Here is a 12,637-nt window from a genome sequence, read left to right on the forward strand (position 1 = left end):
GGAGGGGGATGGAGAAGCGACCAGGGCAGAGACAGAGAGATACAGAGAGAGAGACATAGAGAGATACAGAGAGAGAAGGAGAGAGTGGGGGAGAGAGGGAGGAGAGAGAGAGAGAGAGAGAGATGTCAAAAGGATTTTGTGGTTCCCGGTGTTTTTTAACAACTGGTTCTCTGCCCTAATGACCGGCTGGGTAGGCGTGGCTGGGGGGGGGTCATGTGACCAGTGGAAGTGTCATCGAGTTGGCCACACCCACCCAGGTTTTTTTGGCTCCTGGTGTTTTCTTTTCTGTGGGAAACGGGTCCAAATGGCTCTTTGAGTATTTAAGACCCCTGTGTTATGTCAATGGAATAGAGAGACAGTCCTCCCCAGATAGGGAGTGGCTACTGCAGTGGTGGGTTGCCCCTGGTTCGGACTGGTTTGCAAGAACCGGTAATAAAAGTAAGTAGAACCCACTCCTGGGCTACTGGTATGGGGGGAAGATTCCCCCATAAAGCCTGATCTTACCCAGCCAATCCTGGAGGGATCAACAATCCCAGAGAGGGACATGATACAGCCAGAAGGGAAGATGGTCTTGATAGGAAAATATTAACAAACTTGCAGCAAAAGATTATAATGTAAGCAGGAAGCCTTGTAGGTTGGGTGGGGAGAGGGTTCTTTTGACGGGGGAGTCACTGTAGGTCAGAGTTGGAAAAGCTGTTTGTAACCGCTGCAAACGCGATTGCAGAAAATACGACTTCAGCCACAGAGTGGTCAATGCCTGGAACGCACTACCTGACTCTGTGGTTTCTTCCCCAAACCCCCATAACTTTAACCTTAGACTGTCTCCTGTTGACCTCACCCCATTCCTAAGAGGTCACCAACGTGCCTACCGTCCCTGTCCTACGGTCCCCATTTATTCGTATCCTTATCCTGTATTCATAATCATGTTTATGCTTATATCTGCTATCTTAGACACGTTTGACAAATAAAGTAAATAAATAAAATACAATAATTTAAGAAAAATATCCAGAATCCTCGGGAGTGTTTTTTTTTCCCCTGGGAAGAAAAAAAATCTATCAATCTTGACTTTTTTGCCCAACTGGAACCACTGATAATGTCTTCTACAATATAAAGGTAGTGTCTCCTTGAGCAGAGATGTCAAACTCAAGGCCCGGGTGCTTAGATCTGGCTCGCAGGCCGGCACTGGAAACAGCAAAGGACTGGCCTGCAGTGCCTCTGCCAGGGAAAATGGAGCTTGGGAGGGCCACACACGGCCTGCCCAGGCTCCATTTTCAGCCCCAACGGCCTCCTGCAACCTTCTGCCAGTTAAAATGGAGCGGCCTCCTCAAGCTCCATTTTCGCTGGCAGAGGGCTGCAGGAGGCCATTGCAGCAAAATACGGAGCCTTGATTGTCAGATGTAAATGCCTTATTCCCTAATGTGTAAATAATGTATATATGGGATATCAGGGGTTAACTTATTCTTTGATTCTTAATGTATTCATAATTCACCACTCCCACTCTTGGCTCCACCCTTTGTATATATAAGGAGCCACCTTCACCATTTTCTTTGCTTCTATCTGTGAATATTCAGTGAATATAGAATGCCTATTATAATTAAAGAGAAATATATTTAAACCTCTAAATCTTATTATTATTATTGAGTCTGATCCTGAAAATATTGCAACAAGCTGGTAGCAGAGGATGGTTAATTGACTCAATAAATACCTAAAAATGTCTAAGAAAGATAGGCCCAACACCAGGGCCTACAGCAAAGAAATAGAAACTGAACAAGAAATAATCAACGAATCCACAAACGCGATTTCGAGAGAATCCGAAGAATACACCACTGAAGAAGAAGAATTAATAAATGAAAATGATGGCCAGGAGGAAATCGAAATAGAAAATAACGAACTCAGGTCAGAGATATTGAAGTTATTAAAAAGCCAGAAGAATGATGAAAGCCTCATCGCGAACCTCCAAGAAATGCTGAAGAACAGCGGAGCAGCGAGAGAGAAAAACATCGCTAAAGAGAAACCCAAAGACCAAAAAACTGTGAGTGATATGACTACAGAGAAAGTCGTTATGAAAAAGAAAAAATGTGATCCCGCGCGAAATTTTGAATGGCAGCCATCTTGGTTTCAACAAGCCTCCAAAGTGAGCGAAGCAGAGCCAATCAAAATGCTCAGTTCAAAATTTCTGACGCGAAAAACGTTATCAGACAACGAAAGTGAAAAGGAGGATTCAAACTCTTCGGAAGAGCCAGAATCAGAAAATGAAGACGACTTAACGAAATCCCAAGTAAAGTCAGCAATGAAGACGCTTTTTGCTGCATTTGGGCCAAAATTAAAAATTTCCAAAGCGCCAACGAAGAAGCAAGCGAACAAGCCGATACTTCAAGACATGCACGCTCCCTTCCTGACTTCGAGAGCGACGACGCCCGAGCCCAGAGAGCCATGTCGATTCCGCCCTACACCGCAAACCGAAGCAAGTGCCAACGCACCCAAAAGAAAGAGAAGAACAGTCGCCGCCATCAGAACTCCTAAGACCGAGCCAGAGACCGACTCGTCTGAAGAGGAGCGGAGCGAGCGAGCTACAATGGAGAGAACCTTCCACGACGACGCCAAAGAAGAAATGAACAACGCGCATGTGCGAAACTACGTAGACGGTCCGGAAAGACTTGAACTGGCCAGAGAACCGCGCAGACTCGTTGCGAGCATCCCCATGCCGTTTTGCAATTTTCTACACTTGCGAGACCACGGACTACCTCAGGTTGTAAGTAATGGACAAAATAATGTGGGAAACTTACCCAGTGACTTCCCAAAACTTAGGGTTGATGGCATTAATTTGCAAGAATGGTATCAACAGCTCCAGGTTGTCTTTATGAAAGAAAATTTACTATTTTTTATCACTAGTCCCCCAAGAAGACCTTGGACTTTAAAAATAGATTGTTTACACCATAAGGCATTTTTCTTAATAATATCTAGCGTGTCTCCTGCAATGTATCATAGCATCAAACCAAATCTAACTGTTTCAGAAATAATTCAATGCATGTTTAATTTGTTTCACAGCGATAGTGTAGCTACCACCACAAGAATGTCTAAGGACTTCTTTTCTTCCAGAGTAAAACCAGGGGTTTCCATAAGTGAGCATTTAATATCTTTAAACAAAATAAGAGCTGAACTGCATTTGAGGGGGGAAGTGATTTCAGATCAAACAATGAAAAGTGTTATTATCAACTCACTTGATTCATCATGGGATAGTTTTATGTCACACTTAGACACCATCAATCTAGGATATTTATCAATAGAAAGTCTATCTAACAAATTGATAGCAGAAGACAATTCAAGAAAAAATCGTTATAGCAATCACACAGAACACAAATCTTTTAGGAAGGTAGCTTTCCAAGAAAAATATAATGAAACTTTTAAATGCCACAATTGTGGGTCCAGGGAACACAATAGAAGAGATTGTCCCAAAATTTCAAAGGAAAGACATAGGTCAGAATATAGGAATAAATACAATTATAGACAGTCTTCCACAGATAGACATAAATATAGAAGCCCACCAAATTACAGAGAAAGTAGAGGGGGCAGAGAAAATTCAAAAGAGAAAAAATCTGGTTCACTGAATGGACTAAATAAACAAGACAGCACTAAAACGCAACAAAATGAGAACAATAATTGGCTTATTGATTCTGGGGCAACTAATCACACCACTAATAACAAAAATATATTGTCTTCATTTACAGAAGATAAGTTTGTAATAAAGGTAGCTAATCAAGAAAAAGTTCAAGTATTAGGCAGAGGGAATGTGACCTTGCCTGGTCTAGGAAAAATAGAGGGGGTATTGTTAATACCAGAAATACCTCATAACATACTAAGTGCCATAAAACTAAGCAGAGATTCTGACATCAATATAGTTTTCTCAAAGGGAAAAGCAACTTTAGAGAAGAATAAAACAAATGTAGGCACTGTGATGATTAAAGGAGGCCTACCCTATCTGATAACAAAAGAAAGATGGTTACATAACATTGATTCAAATATGGAAGATTGTATTGAGGCAGATGATGAAAATATTAGTAACAGTGACAACGATGAATGTAAAATATCTCATGATCACACAGATACACACAATGAGAAGAAACCAAAAATAGGTAAACCAATTCATGACGAGTGTGCTCATATCTTACATAGGAAGTTAGGACATGCAAGTTTTCCTGTAGTACAAAAAATGACTGAACACGCAGAAGGTGTCAAAATAAAAAATTGTGAAAATTATTTGGAATGCTCAGTATGTAAATCTACTAAACTAAAAACTAGTCCCAGGCCAAAAAAATCCACCAGATCAACTAACAAAATTTTTGACTTAGTACACATGGACTTAGTTGGCCCATTAACTCCATCAATCACTTATAGAAAACGTTACTTCCTAACAATAGTAGACGATTACAGTCGCTATGGTTTCGTTTACACATTAAAACACAAGGATGAAACCTTTCAAAAATTTAAGGAATTTTACAAACGCATAGAAACACAACATAATATCAGAATAAAACAAATTATGACAGATAGGGGATGTGAATTCATGTCTAAAGAATTCTCCCAATGGTTAAAGGATAGAGGAATGCTACATTACACGTCTAGTCCATTTTCTGCGTTCCAGAACGGGATTGCAGAGAGAAAGAATTCCACATTACAAACCATGATTAGGTGCACATTAGAGGATGCTGGTTTAGGCAAACAATTTTGGTCAGAAGCCTTACATTATTCAAATTACACTCAAAATAGAACCTGGTCCAGTATTGTGAATAAGACACCATATGAGGTGATGTATAATAGGAAACCAAAATTAGCACACATGCACATATTTGGGGTCACTGCAGACGTACACATACCTAAACAATTGAGAAGAAAGGGAGAAAACGTATCCAGAAGACTAAGATTTATGGGATATGAAACTGGCACCAAAGGGTACAGATTCATTGATAATAATAACAAATTTATAGTTTCCAGAACAGCTGTGTTCCATGAACAGGCCAACTGGTCTAAATTACATCTTAATGAAATATTTCCAAATAAATGCAAAGATACAAAATCTCGTGAGGAAGGGACAATAGAAAATCAAAATATCAACAAAAATAAAAACAAAACCAAAACATGGACAAATAGTCAACACAAAATAAAGACAGACACATTAACAAAAAAGGAAGCAAGATATTTGCATGACTACCATAGCAAACCTGAAAGAGCTATTAGGAACAACAGAAATCAAATACCAAATAAATACAGAGATTACATAATGCATATGGATGGTGAACAAATAACACCTAATACATATGAGGAAGTATTAAAACTCCCTCGTGAAGAAAAGGAAAAGTGGGAACTAGCTATGAAAAAAGAGATGGAAAGTTTGCAAGGATTAAATGTATTCACACCTGCGATTGCACCTAAAGATAAAACAATTATTGGTACCAGGTGGATTTATAAAATTAAGAACCTAGAAGGAGGCAATACCCTATACAAAGCTAGATTGGTTGCACAAGGTTATGCACAAAAATATCCGGAGGACTATACTGACACGTACTCCCCCACAGTAAGAACAGAGAGTGTTAAAACAGCTCTAGTAGTAGCATCCGCACTCAATCTTGATGTATTTCAATATGACATACAGACTGCGTATCTACACGCAAAACTAGATAAGGAAATATATGTAAGAGCACCTCACAGTCAGTACACTAATAAAAATGAAATTTGGCTATTGAACAAGAGTTTATACGGATTAAAGCAATCTGGCAAAAGATGGTACAATTGCTTGGTAAAAGTACTTAAGACCATGGATTTCAACGCTACCACTGCTGATAACTGTTTCTTTGTCAAAAAGAGTGATGATTACATTGAATTTGTATTGATTTATGTAGATGATATTTTATATATAGGAAAACACAAAGAGAGAAGAGAAATCTTTGTAAACAAGCTAAATGAACATTTCTCGTTGAAATCTCTAGGTAAAGTAAACAAATACCTTGGTGTACAAATTAACAAAACTAAAAGGGGATTCAAACTTACTCAGAAAGATAAGATTATTGAACTTCTAAACAAATGCAATTTAAACAATGCCAAACCCTGTGACACTCCTATGCAAACTGATTTCCTTAGAAATACTGATGAATCCTCCCCTGAATTCAAGGATAATACATTTTATAGATCAGTCATAGGTTCACTTCTTTATATATCTAATTGGACTAGGCCAGATATTGCATTACCACTCAATTTATTATCAAGGCACGTTAGCAAACCAACAGTGTATCACTGGGAAGCTGTCAAAAGAATTTTAAGATATCTGAAAAGTACATTAGACTTTTGCCTAGTATTAGAACCTAGTGATAATAAAGAACCAAAACTTACATGTTACGCAGATGCGGATTGGGCTGGAGATATATCATGCAGAAAAAGTACTTCTGGTTATATTTTTCTGTTAAATGACTGTCCAGTTTACTGGTACACTGGTAAACAAGAACTGGTAGCCACTTCAACCACAGAAGCGGAATATGTTTGTTTATCCAAAGCTGCAAATAACCTTGTATGGTTTAATGATTTAATTTCAGATGTTTGGAAAAAACCTGCTTTGCCTTTTGTTATGCATGAAGACAATAAAGCAGCCATTGAAATATCTAGATCCGATGCCATTGGACAAAGATCCAGGCATATAGATATAAAATTTAAGCATGTGAGACAATTGTCTCAAGATGGATTTATCAAAGCAGTACATTGTGATACCTCTGAACAATTAGCTGACATATTGACGAAGCCTTTACCTTCTAAACAGCACAAATACTTAACTTCCAAATTGTATGTCTTATATTGTCCTGAATCTGAATGTAATTGGTGTTGTATAGCGAACCGGCATTTAGAGGGGGATTTGTCAGATGTAAATGCCTTATTCCCTAATGTGTAAATAATGTATATATGGGATATCAGGGGTTAACTTATTCTTTGATTCTTAATGTATTCATAATTCACCACTCCCACTCTTGGCTCCACCCTTTGTATATATAAGGAGCCACCTTCACCATTTTCTTTGCTTCTATCTGTGAATATTCAGTGAATATAGAATGCCTATTATAATTAAAGAGAAATATATTTAAACCTCTAACTCTTATTATTATTATTGAGTCTGATCCTGAAAATATTGCAACATTGATGAATGGCCCACCCTGATCACACCCCCGGCCACACACACCCTGCCCCCCCCCAAGGTCAAACACAACCCTGATGCAGCCCTCAATTAAAGGGAGGGAGAAGGGATGAGAGGTGCACCACAGGTGAAAGGGAGGGAAGCCCCCCCCCCGCCGTATGATGGGGAGGGAAATTAAGGGTGCCCCTCACACTTGATTCCATTTTGACTAATGCTGGCTCCACTGAAAAGCCCCACGTGGCCCTGTTGCCTCTTCCTGGGCTGTGAACAGGACACTCCTAAGTGCTTTTGCTGTCTGATCCACACAGACAAACACCAGGCCGAGGCTAGCATATCCTGGTCCATTTAATGGTTGCCTGGCAACAGGAACAAAACAGGGCTTCCCGTATCCTGGGAAGATGCTGAAGAGGGAGAATGGATTCCCTGCTGGCCAGCCAGGTTGCAGAGCAGGGAGCCGAAAGGAGGAAAGCCCAGCCTAGATCCAGATGTTCACCTGTTCTCAGCAGGGTCTTGTTCCCGTACGAAAGGTACTTCTCCAGCCAATCAATGCAGTACTCATCCAGGTATGACTTCAGTTTCTGATTGAATCCTGGAATAGCATCCCATTTCCTCTGGGTGATCTGAGCCTGGGAGTCAAGAGCCACCCAGCTGGCTGTCTCCTTGTCGAAGGTGAGGAAGGTCTTCCCATCATATCCATGATGCTCAAACCCTAGTTTGCTCCCGTCTTCTCGTATCTCACAGCCGAACGTCTGCTGTATCATGTGAAAGCCTGAAAGAGGAACAGGAGGGTGGTTTGGGGAGTTCTTAGGAGAGGTCTCTCTCATTGCGGGACATGGACATTGGAAAGAGGCACTGACTCCATCGCCATTTCCTCCCTAGCATTCAAGTGGTGCGGTGGCCTAGAGGTGGAGCTCTCACCTCACAATCAAGAGGCTGTGAGTTTGATCCTAGGTAGAGGCAGATATTTCTCTCTCTGGGCACACTGAGAATATATATAATACAAGTCCCTTTCTGGATCGGGACTCCTTGTGCACGGTCACTCATGCCCTGGTCACGTCACGCCTGGACTACTGCAATGCTCTCTACATGGGGCTCCCCTTGAGGAGCACCCGGAGGCTCCAGGTGGTGCAGAATGCAGCCGCGCAGGTGATTATGGGAGCGACGTGGCGCTCCCACGTAACACCTCTCCTGCGTGAGCTGCATTGGCTCCCGGTGGTCTTCCTGGTGCGCTTTAAGGTGTTGGTTCTCATCTTTAAAGCGCTCCATGGCTTAGGGCCAGGATATTTGCAAGACCGCCTGCTGCTACCGATAACCTCCCACCGGCCAATACGCTCCCACAGAGAGGCCCTCCTCAGGGTGCTGTCGGTCAGGCAATGTCGGCTGGCGGCCCCCAGGGGGAGAGCCTTCTCTGTGGGGGCACCCGCCCTGTGGAACGAGCTGCCTCCTGGAATACGATTGATCCCGGACCTCCAGACCTTCCGTAAAGCCCTGAAGACGTTTTTATTCCACCAAGCCGGCCTAGCCTAAATGGTTTTTAATTGGGATTTTAAATTTTATGGATTTGGGGGTTTTAAATTGGGAAGCTCATGATTTAATTCTTTTTTTAATTATCTTAACTTTTGTATTCGTATGTTTTTTAATTGTGGCTGTTCACTGCCCTGAGTCCCCTCTGGGAGAAGGGCGGTATACAAATTAAATAAATAAATAAATAAAAACTCCGCATTGGCGACAGGAAGGGCATCTGGCCATGAAATGCTAGCTCCATTCAGTTGCCCAGGCTCCATCCCACAAGGGACTATGGGCTCATTAAAAGATGATGATTCAAGGGAAAAAAGTCTCCTCATCAATCCCCCTTTTGACCTCTCTTATTTATTTATTTATTTGTTTGTTTGTTCAATTTGTATGCCGCCTTTCTCCGAAGACTCAAAGCGGCTTACAATGCATTTAAAAACCATATATAAAACATTAAAAGTTAAACCATTAAAAACAATTAAAACCCATTCACACCATTCATGGCCGGATCTCGTCAAATCGCAGCAGCGAGATCAACGGCCCCAGGCCTGCCGGAAGAGCCAGGTCTTCACCGCTTTTCGGAAGGCCAATAGGGTGGGGACGGTCCGAACCTCAGGCGGTAACTGGTTCCAGAGAGCTGGGGCAGCCACAGAGAAGGCCCTCCCCCGCGGGCCTGCCAGCCGGCATTGTTTAGCTGACGGGACCCTGAGGAGACCAACTCTGTGGGATCTTACTGGTCGTTGGGAGCTATGTGGTAGAAGGCGGTCTCGAAGATACCCTGGCCCTGAGCCATGTAGGGCTTTAAAGGTAATAACCAACACCTTGAATGTCTTGATGTCAACCTGCGGCTCCCCTGAACCTTGCCGGGAAGAGGACAGGTGGCAAGTCCCCCTTTCGCTTCTCTGAATCAAAAATGGCAGTGGCGGATCTCAAGAAAGGATGGAGGCACAGAAGAAATGGGGGGAGGGAGCCTCCTCCGTCAAACTTTTGCCTTAGCCAGCAGGTTGGACTAGAAGACCTCTAAGGTCCCTTCCAGCTCTAGGATTCCAGGTCTAGGATTCTTGCTGCCCCCCAAAGATGGCAAAAGGGGAGGCCTTAAGGGACCTCCGCCAAGAGGGCAGTGCAGGAATTCAGCGCATGTTGGCTGAGGAATTCTGGGAGTTGAAGTCCACAAATCGTAAAGTTGCCAAGGTTGGAGACCCCTGCTTTACAGCCCTCTCTAAGCGGTTTAAAGAGTCAGCCTATTGCCCCCAACAATCTGGGTCCTCATTTTACCCACCCAAAGATGGAAGTCAACTTCAAGCAGGTCAGGATCGAACTCCTGGCAATGTGAGCAGAGTTATCCTGCAATACTGCATTCTAACCACTGCCCTACCATGGCTCCTTGTGCTATATAATGTTTGTTTACTTTAAAACGTTTCAGTAACTGTAATCTGCACAAAGGAATTCAGTTATGGGCAGGGAAAAAATTATTTTGTAAAGCCATAAAATATTTTTAAATCACTTTAAATATTTTTAAAAGCCGAGGTGGCGCAGTGGTTAGAGTGCAGTACTGCAGGCTACTTCAGCTGACTGCTAGCTGCAGTTCGGCAGTTCGAATCTCACCAGGCTCAAGGTTGACTCGGCCTTCCATCCTTCTGAGGTGGGTAAAATGAGGACCCAGATTGTTGGGGGCAATAGGCTGACCTCTCTAAACCACTTAGAGAGGGCTGTAAAGCACTGTGAACAGGTATATAAGTCTAAGTGCGATTGCTATTTAATTTTTTTTTTTAAAAAAACCAGCTTTTCCCCTGGGAGGGACCTCCTTTCTCTCCTTCCTCCTCCTCCTGGGGAGGGGAGGGGAATATGGGGCAGGAGGAGCCACACAACCCATCACTCACCTTCGCTCTGACTGTAGCGATTCCTCAGAATCTCCAGGTTTCTTCTGAACCTCTCCTCATTGAGACGTCCAATATGGCTCTGACTGTCCCAATATTCCTTCTCCAACTTCTCCATCCAGGAGACTCGAGGCTGCTCCTTCCTGCTGTTGCTATCGTAGGAAGAGAAGAGTTGGCCGTCCACGTAACCCACAGTAACATAGTATGACCGTCCCTGACTGGGGTCCAAGATGTAGTTTTGGAAATACTTCAGGGAGTGGGAGCCTGGAAAGGACCCAGAGACCCAGAGTTAGGAGGCTTCAGCTGAAAGACCCCCATCCAAGGGACGTAGTGGCCCCTAATTTGAAGATTTGGGGAGGAAGGAGGAAAAGGAGACATGAGGGGCAAGAAAAGATCAGATAACTTTATTGTTATTATTATTATTAATTTTTTTTACTGTGAGCATACTGGCCCACATTAAAAATGAAATGCTGTTGCTTGCTCTCAAGGGAAAGTTCTATGTACTCAAATACATACATAATACATGTGTACACATACTAGGTACATATCAGTGGTGGGATTCAAAATTTTTTACTACTGGTTCTGTGGGCATGGGTGGGTGTGGCGTGGTTTGGTGGGCGTGGCAGGGGAAGGATCCTGCAAAATCTCCATTCCCAATCCACCCCACTCCAGGGGAAAGGAAGGATACTGTAAAATCTCCATTCCCTCTCCACCCCACTAACCTGCTTTCCAGCTATGTGTGCAGGACAACCAAAGAAGACCCAGCTGATCAGCTGGGACTCAATCAGCTGGGACTCAGGAGGCAGAGTATAGATGGGGGCAGGGCCTGTCAGAGGTGGTATTTGCCGGTTCTCCGAACTACTCAAAATTTCCGCTACAGAACCAGTCAGAACTGGCTGAAACCCACCTCTGCTACATACATACATAAATATATACCTGCCCTATACATTAATATATTATAATATAAATAATATAATAATATAATATAATATAATATAATATAATATATTATATTATATTATATTATATTATATTATATTATATTATATTATATTATATTATATTATATTATATTATATTATATTATATTATATTATATTATATTATATTATATTATATTATATTATATTATATTATATTATATTATATTATGTGGGGAAAACCGTGGAACCTTCAGTCGTTTTCACCAGATGTGCCAATATGACGCCTAATAAATCTGTACTTAGAGGAACACTTAGGCCTCAGAGGTTTGATTGCGTTGGGTCTGTTACTTGGAACCCTGACAGTTGGAGCATTCACAACTTCTGGAGGCAAGTAGTTCCACTGATTAATTGTTCTAACTGTTCCTTATTTCTAGCTTGCTTCTCTCCTTGATTAGTTTTCATCTGTTTCTTCTCATCCTGCCCTCAGGTGCTTTTGGAGAACTAGAAAAGGAATTTCCCATCGAAAGGCAGAGCAGGAAGATCCAGGGGGCTGTGTGGCTTCACTGTTGCTCCCTTCACTTTCCCCTTTGCTTCCCATATCTCCCCAGGAAGCAATTTGGATTCTCCCAGAGGCTCCCACGGTCTCTGGTCTCACCTGGATATATCGCCTTCCCCTCCCTTTCCCCCCCATTTCATAAATCTCCCCTAAAATCTGCACCGAACAGCAATCCATGCTGACCCTCAGTGAAGCGAGAATGGATTTTTCATGTGAGTGAAAAGTTGGGATAACCAGGTGGGGGGTTTCCTGCTGCTTTGAGGGTCCTAGGGTTGGAGCCCCCCTTTTCCATTCCATTCCACTCCCACTGCTGATTATCCCAGGCGCCTGCAATACATCAGATATACTCTGGATCTCAAATATTTTTTTCCATTTCTATAGAAGATGCTCAGGAAATTCCCCTCTTCTGGTGCTGATCTTGCCTTTTGTCAGCACATGGAAATCTAGAAATGCCCCTCGGCCAGTTTGGGAAGATAGCCATCTGGGCTGTCCAACTCTTTATACAATGAAGTCTCTCCACAGGAAGCTCTAAGATTAGAGTGTCTCAAACTCTGTGTGAACTTCAACTCCCAGAATTCCCTCTCACCCTGCAGAA

At 42.4% G+C, this 12,637-nt stretch overlaps 1 protein-coding gene across 1 annotated transcript in view; it reads right to left on the reverse strand.

Moving 5' to 3' along the window:
- LOC117662607 (uncharacterized) overlaps positions 1 to 11,336 on the reverse strand; it is a 33,135-nt gene extending 21,799 nt beyond the window's left edge. Inside the window, exons 1-2 of the mRNA XM_087885256.1 lie at positions 10,567 to 11,336; positions 7,668 to 7,943 (exon numbers count right to left, since the gene is read on the reverse strand). Coding sequence (XP_087741382.1) covers positions 7,668 to 7,943; positions 10,567 to 10,681 — 391 coding nt within the window. The 5' untranslated portion in view covers positions 10,682 to 11,336. The remainder of the gene's footprint in view (positions 1 to 7,667; positions 7,944 to 10,566) is intronic.
- Between the last annotated feature and the right edge of the window lie 1,301 nt (positions 11,337 to 12,637).

Source organism: Pantherophis guttatus, chromosome 2, assembly GCF_059756535.1.
Source record: "Pantherophis guttatus breed Tessera chromosome 2, ASM5975653v1, whole genome shotgun sequence".
Classification (NCBI taxonomy): Eukaryota; Metazoa; Chordata; class Lepidosauria; order Squamata; family Colubridae; genus Pantherophis; species Pantherophis guttatus.